At 37.1% G+C, this 22772-nt stretch overlaps 1 protein-coding gene across 5 annotated transcripts in view; it reads right to left on the reverse strand.

The window, feature by feature from the left end:
• tty (tweety) overlaps positions 1-22772 on the reverse strand; it is a 423622-nt gene that overhangs the window by 33203 nt on the left and 367647 nt on the right. For all 5 annotated transcript variants that reach the window (XM_090398011.1, XM_090398010.1, XM_090398012.1 and 2 more), the window contains exon 12: positions 19103-19204. In XM_090398011.1, the coding sequence (XP_090254137.1) occupies positions 19103-19204 (102 nt within the window). The remainder of the gene's footprint in view (positions 1-19102; positions 19205-22772) is intronic.

The raw sequence follows: 22772 nt of genomic DNA on the forward strand, positions 1-22772 counted from the left end.
AATATTAATTAAAAGAAACTTTAATTAATACTTTCTATACTTCAGCAATGCTACATGTCATCATCAGGGATCACAAAAAATGATATGTGCACTAGTTAAATGTTTGGTTCCTTTTGCATGTAACAAGCAAAGACTTCTGAAATGTTATTTTAATTTTTAGCTACTGAAGTCTCACCTAGATGTGAAATATGTTTATTAAGATTGGATACCAGAGCTTTATTGTGATTTTGTATGTGTTGGTGTTGATTGTATCAAAACAAGCATTTACAAATGTTTTCAATTACGAGAGAAGCAAAAGTCACAGCTACATAATCAGAAGTGATTAAATGAGCTTACTTCAGTACATAAGATAGTGAAATGAAGAATTGTTATGATTTCTGCTGCTTTCATTTTGAAAGTATAATTAAATAAACTTTCTTGCATTATTAAAAGAACTCTACTGTTGTTTCAAGCATAATGCTGAAAGCAGTAATGGTGGTGCACAATGGTGGACTGGAATGGAAGTTGTGCTAATGTATTTCCAAGTATGTACAGGAGTGAAAAGAATGTTATTAAATGTTGCTAAGTGTTCAGCTGTTTGAAAGGAGAAGGAAAGGAACACAGCAGGAGAAATGTAAAGTTTAAGTCTTTAATATATGAACACTGAACAAAAATTAGGAGAAAGTTAGAAATGGAAGACGGAGAGGATATCATTTTATAAAGAAATAAGTGTAAAGTTTATTTAAGTAATTAATCCATTTCAATTAAAACTGAAAGGAACTTTATTGATTTCCAGTTCATATAGAAATGGATCCATTAAAGTTTATTTAGGATTCTCAGTTTTAAAAGTTACTGAAATCAACGATATGATTTTATTAGTTATTTCTTCAGAAGTATTGATACTTTCATATAGAAAGTAAATTTGTTCACATCTGATTAAACTGCTGATATGGTTTTAAGTGATTTTAAAGAGAAGAAACTGTTAACATCATTATGGTGGAACATTTGGTGCAGTTGCCTGCTACTTTCATATAGAAAGTGAACCAAGTTGCTGAAATGTTTTGGACGACAACAAGATATGGGATGCAAGAAGAACTTGATTTATGTTGCTATTATATTAGAGAGAGAGAGCAGTAGTTACATTAGCATGAATTCGTTGAATTTAATGAAAGCTCTGTAGAAAGCAAGAGACTGAAAAAAAGAGAAGTGTTATCCATATAGGATGATATTTCAATAATTTAACATCCAAGCCACAAGAGGTGAGAAGATATTACACGTGGTGATTTTCAGTGTTGAAAGCTAAGTTCTTTTTTAGAAGTAATCTGTAATAATTAGCTCATTCTTTTTGCATTCTTATATTTATGAGTATTTGTTTTATTAACTGTAAGGGTGGTGTGATTAATTTTTTAATTTTCAAAGGTTTAATGTTTGTTTTCTTGTATACTATATTGTGCATCATGGTGATGTGCAAAACAATGGCAGGTGATTTTAACATGCATAATAATGTTTGCTGCAATGTGTGCAAAATGTATATCATGCAGAGTGGAAGATTTATGGAAGGTGAACAAAACTGGAGAATATGTTTGTTGTTAGTGTTTCATAAGCAAATGCAAAAAAGTAAGAAAAATGACAGAGTGAGCTGAAAGAAAAATGTGTGATAATGCGATTGGCATAGTCAGTGTTACAAGTAGAATGAGTGGCTCTACAAATGACAGAGTAGAAAATGAAGCAAAATGGCTAGATGATAGTGGAAAAGATAGCACACCTACATAGTCCTCCACAGAACAAAACACTGAACTGTTGGAGAAACACCTGGCAGATGGTATGACACAGAAGAGAAAGAAAGCAGAGTATGAAAGCATGAGAATAAGGAGCAGATTATGTATGGTGATTTACTAATAAGAGGAGTGTTTGAGGAGAGTCTGACAAAATCGTGTTTTCCTGTGCTAAGATTAAGGATGTAAGTGATGCTGTAAGGATGCAGAGAGTGAAGGTGGAAGAGATGTAAGAGGGACGTCCAGAAAGTAAGTTCTGTTTTTAAATATTTTCACTGCAGCACTGCGATCGCAATGGTGTGTGCATGCGTTCTGAGTTTGCTGATTCTTTGCTAAGGAATTAAGGAAAGGTGCCATTTTCAGACATTCTCACAGTGCGTACGCTTTCTTGGTATGTGTTTATAATATCTAAGAAAATTGAATTGCCAGCCGCATGTAAAATCAAATCACCCACCGCATGTGAAATTAGGTCAGTTATCCGTTTCTTGAAAGCGAGGAAATTTAAAGCAGCTGAAATTCATCGGCAAGTTATTGAGGTTTATTCTTGAGAGACACTTGTGACATGAAATTAAGAATTATCAACAAGAATAATATTTTAATATTTGCCAAATATTTCAGTCTGAAATTAATAGACTATCATCAGTGGCTTGATAGGAACAGTTTTTAAAAGGTGGAGTACAAACAACTGATCATTCAAAAATAGAACAAGCAGCATGATGTTACATCTTATTCGAATATGTGATGCACTATGGATATTTCTTGTGTCAAAACAAATTCTACAACCAAGTAGAAGGAACAGCCATGGAAAGTCCACTTTCACCTGCTCTAGCCAACTTTTATTTGGAGCATCTAGAAGACATCTGCTTTTCATCTATATACCCTCAACCTTCCTTTTGGGTTAGATATATAGACGACATTTTTTCAGTGTGTGGCCTCACAACAGAAGTTCCTTTTTTTTAGCCAAAATCAATTCTTTACACCCTCGTATGAGGTTTACCATGGAGATTGAAAAAAAGACAAGTTATCCTTTTTAGACATCCTTCTCATCCACTCACCTTCAGGTATTCTGACAACAACAGTTTACAGAAAACCCACTTTTACTGGATATTACCTTCTCAAACAATCTGCTCATTATCCTTATCAAAAAACAGGAATCATAAAATGTTTAATTCGATGAGCTAGAACTAATTGCTCAACTCTCCACGATGAATTACAGAAACAACTTTCCACTATCAAACATTACATGAAATTAAATAGCTTTTCTGAAAAGACTACACAACATCTGTTTGATTCCTACAATCTAATCCAATCCAGAACAACAAAGAATCAATACGTCGAGTTCCAATTCCATATATTTCCAGAATTTCAGAACCAATTTCAAGAATTCTGAAGAAATATGATTTAACAGCCATTTACATCCCTATTTATAAAATATCCACCTATTCCCCTCTTCTAAAGATAAACGCTCAACTATGTCACTGCCTGGTGTATATCAAGTTCCATATGACTGCAATCTGTTGTACTCTGGACAAACCAGACGCTCTATAGAAAAAAGAATACAAGAACATCAATTGTGTATTCTTCACAAGAAATCTGATAAGTCTGGATTGACGCAACACGGGATAGAGACAAGCTACAACATTCTCTGGTCCAGGACTCTCCTTCTACACAGATGTCGCCTTAAATTCGAACACCTATTCAAAGAGAGTGCTGAGGCCTTACTTCAATGCCCTAACTTGAATCAAAATAATTGCCTATCCTTGTCAAAAATATGGGAAAGTTTGAACATACAATGAGTGATTCAATAGTACAAAGATGGATAAGATGTTTTAATGAAGGAAGGACAGGTGTGCACGATGATGAATGGAGCAGGCAACCATCTTTAGTGACTGATGATTTGGTGCATTCAGTTGAAGAGAAGATTTGACAGAATTGGGGATTCACTATGATGTCACTCTTGCTGCAATTTCCAGAAGTTTCACATTCATGGCTTCATGAAATCATGTCAGAGAAACTGAATTATCGAAATTGTGTGCATGCCGGGGGGGGGGGGGGGGGGGGCAAAGTTGCTTACAGAACAACACAAAGTGAATCGCATGGGAAGTGCGTTGAAATTCTTGACACGCTACCATGAGGATAGCGATGCTTTCCTCAGCAGACACGTTACTGGGGATGAGACTTGAGTGTTGCATACAACCTCTGAATCCAAACAACAGTCCATGGAATGGAGGCACACCTCATCACCGGTCAAGATGAAACTGAAGACAACGGTTTCCACTCAGAAAATCATGTGCACTGTGTTTTGGGACAGACAAGGAATTTTGCTGGTAGACTTCTTGGGTCAAGGCTCCACAATCAATGTATGTACTGCCAAACCCTTGAGAAACTGCGTTGTGCAATCTAGAATAAACGACGTAGCATGCTTACCAGGGGTGTTGTTTTGATTCATGATAACGCCTGCCTACACACGGCCGGTGTAACACAACAACTTCTCGCTACCTTCGGATGGGAACAATGGCGCGAGGTCCTGATCTTGTGCCAAGTGACTTTCATCTGTTCAAACATCGGAAATCTTTCTTTGGTGGCCGGTGGTTTCAAGACGATGAGGTCAAAGAAGCAGTCAATATGTGGTTTGTCACAGGCGGCAACCTTCTATGATGAAGGTATACAACTCTTGGTGCCCCCATTATGATAAGTGCCTGAACAATGGCAGACATTATGTAGAAAAATAGTGAAAGATGTCTACTTTAATTTCCAATGAAGTTTTTTTTTTGTAAGTATATTTTTGTTTCTCTGACAGCCTATCAGAACTTACTTTCTGGACGTCTCTTGTATATTTTGGCTGGCACAAATGATTTAGCAGAGGAAACAAGAAGATGTGAGAGAGTTGCAAGTGCATGCAAAGAAGAAGAGTGAGAAAGTAAAAGTTGAGTCTGCTATCACAGTATGACAAAGGCAAGTTGAAACAGAGAGCTATAATAGTGAATGAGTCAGCGTGCAGATTATGCAGGAGGAATGGTGTGGAGTTTGTGGATGTGGAGTGATGGAAAGAAGGATTTATGTAAGATGGATGGCTTGCATTTGAATGGGTATGGCATCAGGAGCAGTGAACATTCAGAAGTGCAGAGTCAGGGAAACTAGAATGTTTGGGGGGGGGGGGCAGGAGAGAGAGTTCTGAACAAGGGTCCAGACAACCCATAGGTTAGTAAGTGGGGGTGATCACATGATGCATAACGTAGAATACCAGTTTAACTTTAGTGGGCTAAATAACACAAGGAGTATGGGAGGTTGTGGGATGAAGGGAGTATTGGTTTATGTATACTAATGCCAGAAGTATTCAAAATAAAGTTAAGAAGCTTTTGGCATTGGTTAGCACAACTTGGCCAAAAGTTATAGGCATTAGTGAGATTTAGTTGACTAAAGATGACATGGTCATAGGAATAGAATACAAGGAATATGGTGTTTTCAGAGAGGACACAGAAGGAATAGGATGGGGAGAAAGGGAGAAGGGTTTTCCTAATGACAGCAGAGGAATTAAAGCCAAAAAGAGTAGAAGTAAATCAGTGAGACTGGGAGGATTCAGAGGGCAATTCATCTGAGGTTACCTGGTGTGAAGTAGAGGCCAACAAGGTTAAATGTGTAATTGGCTGCTGTCATAATCCAGGTGGTTTATGGGAGAACATAGATGACATGCACACACAAACTAGCATGAGTACAAGTTGAGTAATTATCATCAGGGATTTCAACTATGAGGACATAGATTGGCAGGAGGAATGGTCACAGGTAGGGAAGAAAATGGAATTATACAGCTGCTGAAAGATAATTACCTGAGAGAGCATGTAATGGAAGGAACACGAGGTTTGAGAGTGCTGGATCTGATCACAGCATCAGAGAACATAGCACTGGAGAACACTAACCAATCTAGCTAGGTTGTCTCTGCTTGGAGAAAGTGATTATATAGTCTTGACCTAGGAGATTGCCAGACATGCAGAATTTTCTGTTACAAAGGGATGTATGTGGAATTACAAAGCAGATGATTACAACAAGCTCAAGAGAGAGTTTTCAGTAGTGCTGAGGCCATAAGAATTTGGAGGGGAATTATGTTTCTGGTGCATAGGAGATGGTGTCAATGGGTGATGAAAGAAAGCACAGAATTCCAGAGTCAGAAGGATAAATCAAGGAGTTGCAGACAAAGAATAGGTTGTGGAGGGATTATAAAGACAAAAGTGATCAGCATATCCATGAGCAGTACAAGGCATGGGCAAGAAGGATGACATGTATGCTAAGGCTAATTATGAGAGAAGCTTGCTATTGAGGCCAAAAGAAATCCTAAAGAGTACTTTCACTATGTGACAAGTAAAAATAGGAATGACCATGGAAAGATGACTTGAAAAAGTGCTGATGGTAGGGAAGTAAAAGAACTAAACCGAATAGTTGAATTACTAAGTGAGCATTTGGCAGGAGTGTATCGTCTAAATCAGGCATGGCCAACTTCATTCTATACGAGGGCCAATATATGATGAGTGGTAGAGTTACAGGCCGCACACTTTTAGACAGAACTTAAATAAAAATAAAGGCAATAGTTACATGTATTGAATTACTCATCATCATCAAATTCATGCCATGTACCCTCAAGGGGTGTACAGGATATGATAGTACTACATGAAAAAAATTACATCGTTACTAACTTCCTATCTACAATTTTCCTCCAAATCAGTCTGTTACTTGTCAAGATTCCAACATTATCAGATCTTATATTTCTATCGTCTAAGGCACTTTGTACCGTATCAATCCACCTATATCTTGGTCTTCCTCTGGTTCATTTTGCTGCCAAACTGAAAGAGAACACTTGTTTTGCTAGTCTTTCTTCGTCCATTCTGTTTAAGTGACCATACCACCTGAGATTAGCTCTGCTAATGCATTCCTGGATGCTGTCAGGTTCTTTTCCAATATCCTCGTTTTTAATATGAAGTTGCCATTGATGCTATCTGTTCACGCCTATAATCTTTCTCAGGACTCTCATATCTGTGGTCTCTAGTCTTTGGTCAAGTGTTTTACTTCTGACCCAGCTCTCAGATCCATAAGTTAAAACTGGTTCTAACACTGTCTTGTATACAGCTAATTTAGTGTTCTGACTAATTTCTCTCCTATTCCATGTGAATTTATTCAATTGACATCCTATCATACCAGCTTTGCTGATTCTGTTGTCTATTTCTATATTTAATTTACCATCCTCCGTAAAAATCATGCCTAAGTAGCTGAAATGTTTTACTTGTTCCACAAGTTCTCCATTCAAAACACAGTTGACATTTTCAATGATTCTGCGTATTTTCATTGTCTTTGTCTTTTTATTGCTGACCTTCATACCATATCTATTACAACAGTTATTCAATTTAGTCAGAGAATCTTGCAAAGTTAGCGGATTTATTTAGAAGTATAACATCATCCACATAAAGCAAAGAGCTGACATTAACATCTCCAATTTTGTTATCATGTTTAATACCACTTTCCTTCATAATGTGATCCATATAGATTATGAATAACAGAGGGGATAATCCTTGTCTCACACCAGATTTAACATTAAACCATCTTCCTGTACTTCCTTCAATTCTAACTGCTGACTTACAACTCAAATAAAGACAAAGTATTGCTTGATTTAATGCCCCATTGACACCATATAACTGTAGCATATTGAATAGCTTCTCTCTTGGCACCTTGTCATATGCCTTTTCCAAATCGACAAAACTTAAAAACAGATCTTTGTCATATTCCCATGATTTTTCCACTATTTGTCATAAAGTGATGATCTGATCCTGACAGCCTCTATTTGGCCTGAATCCAGCTTGTTCTTCACCAAGCTTTTCTTCCACAATTCTTCTCAACCGTTTCTCAAGTATACTTGCATAGATCTTGCCAGGAACACTCAGTAGGGAAATACCTCTGTAATTCTCACATTCAATTTTATTTCCCTTTTTATATATGGGTACTATGAGAGCTCTACTCCATTCATCGGGAATTCGTCCCTCAGTCCATGCTTTCTGAACTATGCAGTGCAGCCACTGTAAGACTTTTATACCACCATACTTCAGCATTTCTGGTCGAGTATCATCTACTCCTGCTGCCTTTCGACATTTCAAGCCTTTGATGGCTTTTTCTACTTCAAGTATGGATATGTATTCCTGACTGCATGGCTGGTTAGTGTTTTTTATCACTGTCCTGTCATCACTGCTTGTTTCATTTAGCAAATTTTCAAAGTAATTACTCCATACTTCAAGGATATCTTTTTCTTCTGTTTTCATGTCACCTTTATCATCTCTAACTCCTTTTACAGCACTCTTCCCTCCATTCCTAAGCTTCTTCAACAATCTCCAGAATATTTTGCCGCCTTCTTGATATTTATTTTCTATATTCTTGCCAAAGTCCTCCCAAGACTTTTGTTTAGCTAGTTTTACACAGTGTTTAGCATTTTTGCATTTGTCTGTGTATTCTCTAAGAGCACAAGCTGACTTATTTGACAGGAACTTTTGATATGCTTTCTTCTTTTCCTTCACCGCCTCTTTAACTTCCTGTGTCCACCACTGAGTTCTGATTTTTTTATCCTTGCAGACAACCTTACCACATGCCTGTCTGGCAGAATCAATCAATGTTTTCTTCAGAGTTTGCCAATGAATCTCCAAGGTTTGATTCCTGTACTCAAACTCTTTCATTTTTTCTGCAATAATCTTTGTGTATTTTAGTCTACAGTTCACATCTGAGAGCTGCTCAACTTTTATTCACTTTAAAACTTTCTTACATGTTATTCTTTTCAATATGAAATTCAATTTTATCCTGCTCAAGACTAAAAAGTGATCACTTCCAATTTCAAATCCTCTGTACACTCTGGTGTCCTGCACCAGGGAGAAAACATCACTATCAACAATAACATAGTCAATGAGACTTTTCTTATTCCTTGCCTCTTCTCTCGATGTGAATTTGTGCACATTTTTATGTTGGAACATGGTGTTAGTAATAACCAGTCCATGTTCTGAGCAGAAATCCAACAGATATTTGCCATTTGAATTACTATATTTGTTAAATCATTTTACTACTGGGAGAACAATATAAAATACTTGAAACTGAGTCTCTGAAACTGATCACTGTAACCAGAGCAGAGCAAGTGACTTTCAATGATGTGTTACTCTGGAGCGCATAGAAATATACCACTTCCACTACTACAACTGGCACAGAGAAGCAGTAGATTTTTTCAATTGAGTAATCTTTATATAAAGCAATTTTGATTCCGTGTTGAGAATATAAATTGTTTCCGTCATCAGAAATAATGAATATAACTTGTATATCAATCAGAAAATCTGAGATCGAAACTAATAGCTAAATTGATAATACGTATAATTTAATATAGTTTTTAATCCTGCCGTGGGCCATATGCAGCCCTGCTGTTGGCCACCTATGATCTAGATGGTGACACTGCAATACCAGATGTGATACTGACTGATGGGAGAATAGAGGCTGAAGAAATGGAGGTGCTTAAACTATTGCAGAATCTCAATGTGAACACAGTCGTGTGATTAGAGAGCATACCGGCCTGTGTATTATGAGAATGTGCAAGGAAATTATCAGCTCCTCTGACCAAGCTGTTTAATTTAAGTCTCAGTATTGGGAAGGTGCCAAAACAGTGGAAATAGGCAAAATAGTTCCACTGCATAAATGAGACTCCAAGAGAGAAGTAGCAAATAATAGGCCAATCAGCATCTGAGAAATGGTGGCTAGGTGTTGGAGAAATCAGTAAAAAGCAGAATTCAGGACTGAGTGGATAGGAACATGATACCTGATAAGGGACAACATAGTTTTTTGAAGGGTAGACTTTGTTTAGCAATTTGCTTACTTTTATAATAACAATAATAATAATAAAGTGACATTGGAATTGGATAAGGGAAATGGCTACTCAGTGATATTGCTAGACTTTGCAAAGGTATCTATGACAAGATTCCTCAGAGAATTCTAGTGCATAAATTGTAGCAAATGAGGATGGATACGACTCTGATGAACTGGATTAGAGGGTGGCTGATAGACAGATCTCAAAGTAGTTTATGGAGGAGTTAAGTCCAGGAGAAAGCAAGTGACCAGTGGTGTTCCACAGGCCTGAGTACTCAATGCTCAGTTGTTTAATTTGTATATCAATCAATCAATCAAATATAATCAATAATATAGGAAATGATTTGACACAAAATATTTAGTTGTTTGCTGATGATGCTAAACTTGGAAGAGCAATGGTAAATGAAGGTGTGAGGTAGAGATCCTGCAGGAAGACTTAAATAGACTAGCAGTAGGCTGCCAGTTTAATGTGGCCAGGTGTAAGGTGATGATACACTTTGGGAAGAGGTCACAAGCTGCGTACTACATTGATGGAAATGAACTGCAAGAAACTGATGAGCAAGGACTTTGGGGGGGGAAGAAAGTTGAGGTTTAGAGGAGATATTGCAAAGGTAACCAAAACAGCACATCAGATTATGTGGTTTCTATCCCTACTTGTTGGTATGAAAACATACCAACAAGTAGGGATAGAAAGGTTATTATTTCCCTATATATAAAGCTTTAATAAGGCCACATCTGGACACCTGCATTCTATAGGGATGAAGAAGTGGTGGAGAAGATCCAGAGGCGAATGACAAAGATTGTGACAGTCTATAAAATGCTCCCTAGGAGAACAGACTGATAGTGTGTGTGTGGGGGGGGGGAGCTTCAAAAACTAGCTGACAGGTGAAAAAGAGACACGATAGAAAGCATATAAGTTATTAAAGGGATTTTATAGGATTGACACTGAAGACTTTTCAGTACATGACAGGAAAGAAGAGAAGAATGGGTCACCAGTGTAAATTGTGTAACAGTGTGATTAGCAAGGGTGTTAGGAGTAGATGTTTTGCTTCAAGGGTGGTGAATGGGTTGCCAAAAACAGTTGTGAGTGCTTCATCAGTGAATGAATTTAATGAGAGGTGTGATAGGTATTGTGTGAATAATGGCTAGTGTATGAATAATGGATCTCCAGCAATGAGTCTTCTGACTCCATGGAGATGCCTGTATAATAATAATTGTAGGCTTATGATAATTGAAGGGAAACTGTGTAGAATGTGTTTCATTCATTGAATTTTATTTCCTTGAAGAATACACCATGTTTGTATAGTCTGTAGTTTAGTTTCAGTTTGAAATTAAGAGTTAAACCACTTGGTGTGTGAGAGAGTTAATAAAAACATACTCGTCCCCCCCCCACACACAGAGGAACTGTTAGCAAGAGATCTTTTTCTAATTAGAATACTACTGCTTTATCCTTTTTTTTTTTTTGTACAGTCATAATTATGAGAAGCTCCTTGGGACAGCTGGATGATTAAATGTCTCAAAAATACTTCGTAACTATCACGATCATGTGCCATCCACAATGATTAAGTGGAGGATTTGTGTGGATATGTTCAAAAGAGTCCATAGCCAGAACTAAATAGAATATTTAAACACCTGGAGGGAAATAAGTTTGGGGGAGATCAGTCAGAATGTTTTATGTTAAGGATTTCCTCAGCTATTAGGATTCATTTCTTATTACCACAAGGACAGCAGAGGTCATACCACACTATTTCTACAATAGTACACAAGGTAATAAAATAAATAGCTAGATAAGTAAATAACATTAAATAGAAGATAACAAATTTTTAAAAAAATTATCAATGCCATATCTACATATAAATTACATTTATAATAAAATGTATCTGTATAAATTAATTATTTTTAAAAAAGTTAAAAAGTTCATGCAGTTTGTTCAAGTCTGACAAGATCAGCCTGAGTGCATATGGCTCAGCCAGATTAGTAAAAATTGCATTGCATTCCTTTCCTGAGTGAAATGCTGACATGCCACCAAAACATGACAAATGGTAAGATGAATACTGAACTTTTCACACACACACAGGTAGGTCATCATCCTCAACAGAAAATAATGTATAAAATGACTGACATATGCAGAAATTAACAAGAACAACTTCGTATCTTCTATTTATTCATTGATTAGACAGCCAATGCTTAATTTCAGGCATAATCTCATGCAATTTGTTTGTCACTGCTTCTTACCCTGATGACAGCCACTGATCTTGTTAAACATCTCTATATGGGGAATGACAAATAATATGTGGAAGAGTATAAACTAACCTAGCAGCTGCATCTTCAGTCTCATTTTCCTTAATTCTGGAAATTAAGGAAAATGAGACTGAAGCACAACCAAAATTAACAGTCATCACTTTATACAATAATTGTAGGACATCATAAGGCACTGCACTGGAGATTGTACAGAAGACAGGAGATAGCCTGTAAAGAACTCAATGAGTCAGTATAAATCATGCATTTTTGGTAGCAGCTTTCTATGTACAAACACAAGTTTTAACGGTGTGCTGCTCAGCAGTACAATTATTGCATTCAAGTGGAATCTGACTGGAAACAATGCAGTCAGAAGCAACAGAAGCACAACCTATTGTGGGCTCAGATCTTCGAACTGTTGAAACAGACAAAAAAATTAGTGTTCTGCTCTGTGCCCATTAAAAAAGGTACAGATAGAATGATAATGGTGTGTGATACCCATTAGTTTTGTTTCAATATTGGAATACCGTGCATTGGCATAATAAGAACAGCAAAGTATAAAAATGGAGGAAAACTCACATTAAAAGATTTATTTGTAGAATTTTGCCTAAATTTCATAGGCATCTTCAGTACAGAATTGCTTATTGGAGTGCAAACTTGCCATGGAGGAATATCACCATGTTCGATATAGTCAAATGTTGCCCACATTCACACCAATAACTTGTATTTTCTCTTTCATGTGCATACCAAATGCAAGTCTAATTTGTGCAATATTGAACTTCCCAACATAGGGAAAAAATACTAATCCATGTAGGTTGTTCAGGAAGAGACTATTTTTAGGGCATAGTTCAGAGACAAATGTTTCCTTTGACAAAACAGAGCAGGTACATTTGTTTCAAGTACTTTGAATGGGCAATGTGCCAAATGCAGTGGCATAATAGGAACAGCAAAGTATAAAAATGGAGGAAAACCCGCATTAAAAGATTTATTTATTAAATACACCAGTATCTATTCACATATGCCGATGATGGATAAGATCCAATCATCACAGGGTACTCTCCCTGGCAGAACTGTAGACCTGGGACCCAATAGAGCTTTTATCAAGTGAGTACATGATAAATGAGAAGGAAGAAAAGTCAATCTGCATCCCATTCTGTAGAGGATATTGCAAAGGATATTCAATACTCTTTTGTACTTTCCTCTTAGTTTATGAACATGTGCAAAGAATGTAAGGTTTTTAATGAAAACAAGTCCTGAGAACTTAGTTTCAGTCACAACTGGGATAACAGTTTGTCCCATCCTTAACCTGGATCTGAATAAAGAGTGAGTTCTTGGCATATATACTTTTTCTCCTAAAAACCTGAACCTTACTAAAATTGAGTGCTTGTTGAAGTTGCCTTTTGATGATCTAATGACAGTAAATTGGGAAGTTATGAACACATAGAGCAGTGCTAATATGGGAGGAAGTTGTTCAGTGATTGGGTTTACTTTGACAACACAGAGTGTCAAACACTTAAGACAGAGCCTTGATGAACACCCTCTTCTTGATGATATGATCAGGATAATGTACTTCCCATTCAGACTAGAAAAAATTGGCTAGAGAGAAAGTTTTTGATTAATAAAAACAGAATGACAGCATCTGAGACCTAGATTATCGAGATCTTTTATCTGCAGGCTCTGTCATATGTTTTGTTTCCATGTGAAAGATAACTGAAACGAGGTGTTCTCAATTCAGGAATGCTTCTTATAGGTTTCTAAACAGACCAAATGGTCCAATTTCAAACAGAGAGAGAGAGAGAGAGAGGAAGAATGCTTTCTAAATACCAGAAGTCTGGTTGGCACTTATCATTTTCTATAATATCTCACAAATCAAGTCAAATTGACAGGTCGGTAACTGTTTGCTTATCAGATATTTTCCTGGTTTTGGAATGGCAATGATGATTTATACCTCAAATCTGGCACTCCTCCTCCTCAGGTCATCATCTCATCATGAATGTCATCAGGCCATACTCCATGGACATGAGACAGTAAAAGTACTCTTTTTAGTTCTTCCTAACAAATGGCTGATTGTATGTCTCTGTCCCACTCATAGAAAAATTGATTAATGTTTCACTTGTCCTTTCAATATAAATTCAGGAGGACAGGAGGACACCATTCATCTACTCTACACATCTAGAGTAGATGAATGGTATGCCTATACTTACCCTTCATTTTCTGAATTTTATCACAAACAGTTTTTGCACTGGTTATATGATTGATAGATAATTTATTTGAATTCAAAATTGCTTATGCCTCTGATGTCTAACACAACAAATATGCTTTGGTCTGATCAGGTTTAAAAGCTATGAAATTTGATGTAGCAAAATATCAACAAAACATACCTATTGCTCTGTCTTGATCTTTTTGGGCTGCTTTGCACTCAGAGTTCCACCATGTCTTTGGATACTGTGGAAATCAAAATGATGTTTCTGGAACTGTAGTTGTTGTTGTCTACATAATACAATCTGTTACATACATTACCACTTTGTTGATAGGTATTCAGATGATTGCTCCAACATTAAATATTGTAAGATGGGTAAACATAAACCAATCAGCCTGATAAATATTCCATTTGGAAACACAGGAGAGCATAGTTCTTGTTAAGATATAGAGCAAACACAAGGACCACAAATATTCTCTTTGATATCTGAAGACAGGGGAATAGGCTGTAAGATATGGGTGAGTAGGCACATGAAAGAATGTATTGTGTCCATTATGAAGACGAGAGAGAGAGAAAGACAGAGAGGTCATTATCAAGTATATGTTCAACAATTTGGCCTAAGGCAATCATGTTGGCACTGCTCACAGAGTACTGTGTCCATTAAAGTCACCCAAAAAAAGATGAGATCATCAAGGTTGATCCTGTGTTAACTCAGAACCTGGTGGTAAATAAATGAAATATATTGTAATAAGAAATCCCATCTGCCTCTTAGTGGCACTTAACACTTCCAGAGCAGTGTTAAGCTGATGTACTGAAAAGAAGTATGGTTGACCAGTAGAATAGAAACTCCCTCCTCCATGCAGGTCTGTTCCCAGTTCTATCCTTACAAATTATCTGTCCTTTCCTTAAAACCAAGTGAGGATCCAAACTTAAGGTGGGGTAACCCACCTGCACATAGACACAGGTTTGAATTTCAGCAGAAGAACCTGGTTAACATCAATATTTGGCAGAATTCACAACAGTTCCACTAAGTTCCTGTCTTTTGGCTTTATAGACTCATCCAATTTCTGAGAGGTTAAGAGCTAGTATTTACCAATTAATTTTGGGAAATATGGATGGCCAGCATCCATCTTTTCGTTAAAAAAATATTTAATATATCATGTAATGTGTCAGGATCAGTTGTGTTTAGTTTAAATTCAATGGATATCCATTTTTCTTTCTGTGGAGGATGTAAGGTGTTTTTTTTTTCTTTCAGTGATGACCTAGCCATAATTTTCTTGATAAGTGGGTTCTCATTGAGTGGGATCATTTTAGTTGTTTTAGGAGGGAGACTGTAATAGGGTGGACAACTATTGTGCTCTAAAGAGAAGCAGTCAGAAATCAAGGGTCAACAAATTACACAAAATCCTACTTTCTCTCTCTCTCTCACTCACTCACACACACACACACACAGAAGTGTACTTGCCCAAAACAAGTACACTTGTTCTGGGCAAGTACACGGGATGGGGAGACAAGTCACCAGCTGAACTTGTCTCCCCATCCCTCATTTTTAAAGATGTTCTCCAACAACAACATAATGACAACAATACCTTTATGGAAATCAATCCAGTTGATTTTTTGGAGAACATTTTCTTTGCATGAAACTATTTTATTTTGTCCAGTCAATAAATAAGAATAGGAGGAATAGTAAAATCAACATTGTTTTTTTGTAAAATATAATTTATTACATTAATTTTTGTTACTAGAATGGCCCTTTATGTCTCCTGTTTTTTCTTAAAGTTAAAAAAATTTCTTTAGAGAGTTATGTTTTTATTAAATAAAAAAAGATTCTATTTTTTCTAGCCTGCAGATACTCACCAGCTGGCAAAATCCACTCGCCTCTGGCAAGTGGGTTTGTCAGGTTCTACTCATGATCATAAATTACCAGTAGAACAGATATGTGTTTGTGTTGCTTTTAATAATTTCTTAACTGCCACATTCTCAGCATAAGTGGACTTCAGGACAGGTGCAGTTGTAATTATCTTCCTCGTTGCATCCTGATTTTTGTTCAAATTTTATCTTTTTCATTTTTTTTCATTCTTCTGCATTTGGCTTGCACAGGAGCAGGCAGATGGTCTCCCTCACAGCTGACACATTAGGTTTCTTTGCAGAGCAAGATTTATTATCATACCCTTTTCTACCACATTGGGCACAGATGGTAGAGCCACAACAGGTAGTTTGGACATGCCTATATATGTTAGTGTATTAGGGATATAGAGCCTAATAGGCACCAGCTGAGATATCCTGCTTTTAATGATGCTAGAGGTTTGGATGCATCAGAAGGATGATATACCTGGTTGAAACTAGGTAACCATCCTTATGCCAGATGTGCGCCTCATATCTGTCTCTCCTCATCTGTAACATTAAGCAGGTCTCATTCTGATATTATGCTTCTAACACAGAGCCTCCATAGCTCAGTTGGTGTATAGTCAAAGCCTTTTGGTTGGAAAAAGACCTGAGTTCTTACTAGGAGGGCTCAACCAGTCCTAAGGGATGGTGGAGGAACTGGGGGGGGGGATAAATACATTTCTAACACAACTAAGTGTTTTATGAGGTATTACCACAATTGGTATTTCTTTCTCCCACAAACACACTAACTTAATCAACACTACTGATGTTGCTCGCAGTAGTTTTCCTGGATGTCACTGATATGATGTTTCAATCACCAGAACACAGCTTTTTAACTCTTTTGAAAGATCCTGCCAGTCCTAAAATAAAGAAGATGACATTTTCACTTCTACTGGCTTTTCCACAAGCTGCATGAATGATGAGAAACCTGATATATTTACATGTATGTCAGTGTTAAACAATCCTTTGATTTCTTGTTTCTGCTATCAAATGATGTATCTTTTATAAGTATATGTATACTTAGTTGGACTTTGGAAAATCTGAAGATGATTCATGCTGAACAGGATTTTTTGGTTCAACACCAGAGTTTCTAAGTCTCCTACCCTTGGTCCAGATACAGGATCCAAGGCTTGCTGCAGTGCTGGTATAGCCTGGAGTAACACTAGCATTCCACTTCAGAGTGCATTTATTGCTTGATGGATAGTGGACAACCATGTGTGGCTAATAGGTGGATGGGAATCTGTACAGCAGTAAAATGTTGCTAATAGGTGGGTGGGAATCTGTATAGCAGTAATATGTTGACCCATTCATGACTACCCATCTTGCAGAAGCAAAAGTAATGCAAGAATACCAGGATCCCCCCCCCCCATCCTTTCAGGATGTCCATGGGTTGCACTGCATAACAAACATAGTAGAAGGACACTGGACCCCAGTGATACTGTCCTTCTACTATGCAGGCAGGATTCGAACTTGCAGCCTTTTCGGTACGCTAACCACTCGGCCAGTCAGGCTGGCTATCTATTTTTTATCATCAACTTCATTAGAAATACATCTCCAGAAGCCGCTTGCTCATGATGAATTCTTGCACCGAGCGTTGTAGATCAACGGACCATATCTGGGAAACGTTACGGAGAGGCTGGAGGAAATAGATTCCAACATCAACATGACCAGGACAACACCACAACACACTCTCTTACTATTATTATATTAATTGTAATTCATATTATTATTAATATAATTAACAGCTATTTTAGCCTGTTTTTGTTTAGGAGTGTCCCTTATATTTAATACATTGGCTAAAACTTATTTTCCCGTGTCTCAAGTACATCCCCATGTTCTTTCCCTCTCTTCCCCCCCCCTTCAACGAGAGCTTGGTTTTAGAAGGCATCTTTAAACCAAAATCAAGGTATGTATATAATCTTTCCACATTTTTTATTCTGCCATAATTGCCTTCTACACTCGCCCATAATGCCCTAAAATATATATATACCCCTTTTGAGTTATGTTAGCCAATGTATTAAATATAAGGGACACTCCTAAACAAAAACAGGCTAAAATAGCCGTTAATTATATTAATAATGTTTAAGAGGAGTAGCATGGGAATTTCCCAGGAGTTATACTCATATTATTATTATTATTTCATTTTTCCTTTGCCTTTCTCTTCTACTCTTGGGCGGTTCTAACTATTTGGTTGATTTTTTTTAAGTTCATCAACATTATATCAAACAAAGAGTAGTAATAATGAAATAAAAGCAGGAAGTAGATGAATCCTATTACATGAAAATGCAGTCCAACAGAAACAATAGGATAGCCTCATTTTATATATCACTGGTTTGCTTCCATTTTGATTACCATGGCAAAAGTAATCAAAAAATTCACATTTGGGCTTCTATTATTCCAAAGTAATGAAAAGTAGTAGATTCAGTATAAGTTGCCAAAATGAAAACTAGGCACTGATAAAATGCAATTAGGAAGGCATCTCATCCCATCTTCCTTTTTCATGCATAGACTTAATAGCTTATCATGACCAAGTAGCTTGACATCTTTGAAACCTGATTACTGCTTATGAAAGGGCAGTTAATCTAATCTGCCTTGTCTGCTATGTCTGTAAACCAAGTATATGTGTGTGTTCTGCTAAATAGTATACCTGTTCTGTGGGATGAAAAACCTGAATTTCCAGGAGGAAAAACCCTTTCACCTCTGTATGAGACTAGCTAATTCACTTTCAGTTGGAAATCTCTGGTAAAGATTCTTCACTTCCTAGAGTGGATTCACACTCAGGTCTTTCCAACCAAAGGTCATCAATACTGACTGAACTACAGAGGCTCCTTAGGATGATAAAAATTTCTGCTGAGCAATATAATAAAAGAAGAAGGCATTCGTGGAGGTTGCATAGAGAATCAGAAAGGAAAGAGTATAACAAATAGGAGTGAAAATGAACACAACAGCAGAAAGGATTGCAGTCTTGAGGATAAAAGTGAATTTCCTGTGCTGAATAAGCAGACCAGACAAATACACTATATCTATATGATATGTAGGTATGCAGGAATTGTATTGAGTGTTTTTTGATGTTTTTATTTATCAACTGAGTCATTTTAGTACACTGCATCAATATTAGATTATACAATTTTATACACTAAATAGTACTTACTTTTTCCGAATGTGAATCCAAGTATGTGATGCTACCCAAATAAGTACAGTGAAAAGGAGTCCTGCTCCAGCAGCTGAAACTAACATAAATGCTGTACCCTCTCTAAATAATAAAGATTAAAATCATATTTAATAAAATGACTGTCATACATCATTAAAACAAAGCATAAATTTATAAACAATATTGAGATATGCAAATGATGACTGCAGCATTGCTTGCTGAAAAACTTTTTGAGGCATGACTAAAGAATAAATTTATTATTACATATATACTACTACTACTAATAATAATTATTATTATTATACCCTCCATGGAGTCAAATGACTCATCGTGGAAGGTTCATTCAACTGACAATATTTATCATATAGAATCTTAAAATCCTTAACATTCCTTGCATTAACAACACATTCTGGTAATGCATTCCATTCACTGAAAACTCTCCATGTAAAAAAATCTGCCCCTCACACCCCTCTTCACCACACTTTTACATAACTTCCAAGAATGATCTCTGGTTCTTCCCCTCTCACCTTCAACTTCTTTTATAATCCCCTTTGGATTAATCTGGATTAAGACTATCACCTCTCTTCCTCCTATCCACCAAGCTCTGCAATCCACATTTCTTCAACCTCTCTCTCCATAGCCAGTATTCCAAAGTCCTGACATTGTCTTAGTCACTCGCATCTGAACACTATCCAATGTCTCCACTTCACACTGAAAAATACGTGACCAAATATGAGCACAACAGTCCAATTATGATCTGACCAGTGCTTTATACAGTGGCACAACCACTTCCTAATTCTTACATGTTAGAGAACTTCTTATCACAGCAGCACTACAATGTGCAGCCATTGTAACACTAGCAATATTATTATTATTATAATTTAGGCCTCCAAGGAGTCAAAAGACTCATCATGGGAGGTCCTTTCTAGGAAACACAAGTCTATCAAGACTCATCATGGTAGGTCCCTCCTAGTAAACACAAAGTTTATCATACCACTCCTTAAACTCATTGACTGTTCTCACTCTCAACACTCTACAAGGCAATGCATTCCATGGTTCAACCACCCCTCCATGCAAAGAAACCACTCCTCATGCTCTTGCTCACAGTTTCCTTTCACAACTTCCAGGGATGGCTCCTTGTCATCACTCCTACCCACTGTTCAACCAAGAGAAAGAACTCCCCAGTGTCAACCATGTAACCACCTCTCAACAGTTTAAAAGTCTCAATCATATCATCTCTCCTTCTTCTATCCACCAAACTCTGCAGTGCACATTCCCTCAGCCGATCCTCATAACTAACATTGTACAGTCCTGAAACTGTCTTTGTATCCTTTCCACAGTTAATTTATCCCCTTCAAATCCTGGGGACCAAATCTGAGAACAATAGTCCAAGTGTGGATTGATTAGGGTCTTATGCAATGGAATGATAACTCTTTTATCTCTGCAGGTCAGCGTCCTTCTCATTTTTGCAGCAATCCTCTGTGTTACCTTCACCACCTTTGCAATATGTCCCCTGAATTTCAGGTTTAAATCAATCATCAACCCCAGATCTCTTGTTTCCCCTACTTCCTCCAATAGAGGATGCAGCATCCCATCGATGTGTCCCAAACCTCAAGACCTTACATTTTGTTGCATTACACCCACATCCCCCATTCATTTGCCCATCTGATCTAGTTTATTGAAATCCTCTTGCAGGACTACTACATCTGCACTATTACTAATAACTCTTCCCAGCTTCACATCATCTGCAAACAACTGAATATCCCCCCTGCAATTCACTGACAATGTCATTGATATAAAGGTTAAACAATATAGGTCCCAGTACTGAGCCCTGGCTAAACTTCAGTCTACTGTCAACCATCACTCCCAAATCTCTAATCTCATCCACTTACTATAGGGATGTAAAATATACACAGCCTTATATTCTGCACTCCAAAATGCAACACCTTGCACTTATTGATATTAAACCTACAACCCCACTCTTTTGTCCAAATAAAAAGTCTGTTCAAATCTTCCTGAAGGGAATTAACATCAGCAGTGCTACTTATAATTCTTCCCAACTCTGCATCATCAGGAAGTAACTGAAGATCCAGTCAGTTCACATGATAAATCATTTTCATGATATGTCGTTTAAAAACAAGTTAAACAGCAGTGCCCCCCAATAACAGAGCCCTAGGGCATGCCACTCATTACTCTTCTTTTTTGAGACACAGCATCATCATATACAACTTGCTGGTATCGTTCAGAGAGCTAATCTGTGATCCATCTAACCAATATACTGTCTATTCCCATCCTCTGCAGCTTGTACACCAACTGATTGTGTGGTAATCTATCAAATGCTTTTGCAAAGATTAAGAATATCACTGTATATGATTCTTCCTTATCTAACACACTCATCACCTTAACATAAAATGCAAGCAAATTACTGAAACAGGACCTACCCTTTACAAATCCATGCTGACCATCAAGAGAATGCCATGTCCATCAACCCAATTCTATATTCTATTACTTACCAATCTCTCCAACGCCTTGACCACAAATACAGATGCCTATACAAGTGTGGTCTGAAACGTTCTCAGCCTCGATCATAGATGGCAACACTATCAGCAAGATTTTTTTTTCCCTAGGTTGGTACAGCTGTCATAAGCATCCATATGAAATTGAAAGTCATTCTATCAAGTAGATTTTTTTTTATACAGCTGTCGGAAGTCAAAGTGTTGTCTGTATCCCTTGAAATGGATAAAATTGAATACCGTGCGGTTATAAAATTCTTTGTAAAAGAAGGTTTAATGCCAAACGAAATTCATTTGAAGTTCATAAAAGTTTATAGACACTCTTCTACTTCGTTTACGACAATTAAGAAATGGGCTGCCAAGTTTAAACATGGCCAAACCAGCCTTGAAGATGATCCATGTGAAGGACATCCAAAAAGTGTAACAACCAGAAATCATTGATCAAGTACACGATATGTATTGGATGACCGGCGAGTCAAATTGCATGAAATTGCTGAGACTATAGGCATTTCAAAAGAACGTGTAGGATATATTTTGCATGAAGAATTGCAAATGAAAAAGCTTTGTGCAAGATGGGTGCCACGTTTGCTCACAGCAGATCAAAAACGCACTCGCATGAAAACCTCTGAACAGTGCTCGGAGCATTTTAACAAGAATAAAACTGATTTTGTGTGTCAATTTATTACTATGGATGAGATTTGGATTCACTATACATACCAGAATCCAAACAGCAGTCAAAACAATGGAGAAAGAAGCCAGTTGTTCAGCACCAAAGAAGACAAATTCAGTTCCATCAGCAGGAAAGGTCATGGCATCAGTGTTTTGGGATGTTAAATGCATTTTGTTTATTAATTATCTTGAAAAGGATAAAACAATAACCAGGGAATATTACTCTGATCTTTTAACCAGACTAAACGAAAAAATTCGTGAGAGCTGGTTTGCAGAAGAAAATAATCATCTTTCATCAGGACAATCACCTGCCCACAAAGGTGTTTTGGCAATGGGAAAATTAAGGGATCTGCACTATGAATTGTTGGAACATCCAGCCTATTCCTCAGATTTGGCTCCCTCTGACTTCTGTCTCTTCCCAAAACTAAAACTCTTCCTTGCTGGTCAGCATTTTTCTTCAAGTCAAGAGGTGATTGCAGCTGTAGATG

Source organism: Typopeltis vanoorti, chromosome 9 (assembly GCF_054136105.1).
Source record: "Typopeltis vanoorti isolate ZY-2024b chromosome 9, IOZ_Tvanoo_1.0, whole genome shotgun sequence".
In the NCBI taxonomy this organism is placed as follows: domain Eukaryota; kingdom Metazoa; phylum Arthropoda; class Arachnida; order Uropygi; family Thelyphonidae; genus Typopeltis; species Typopeltis vanoorti.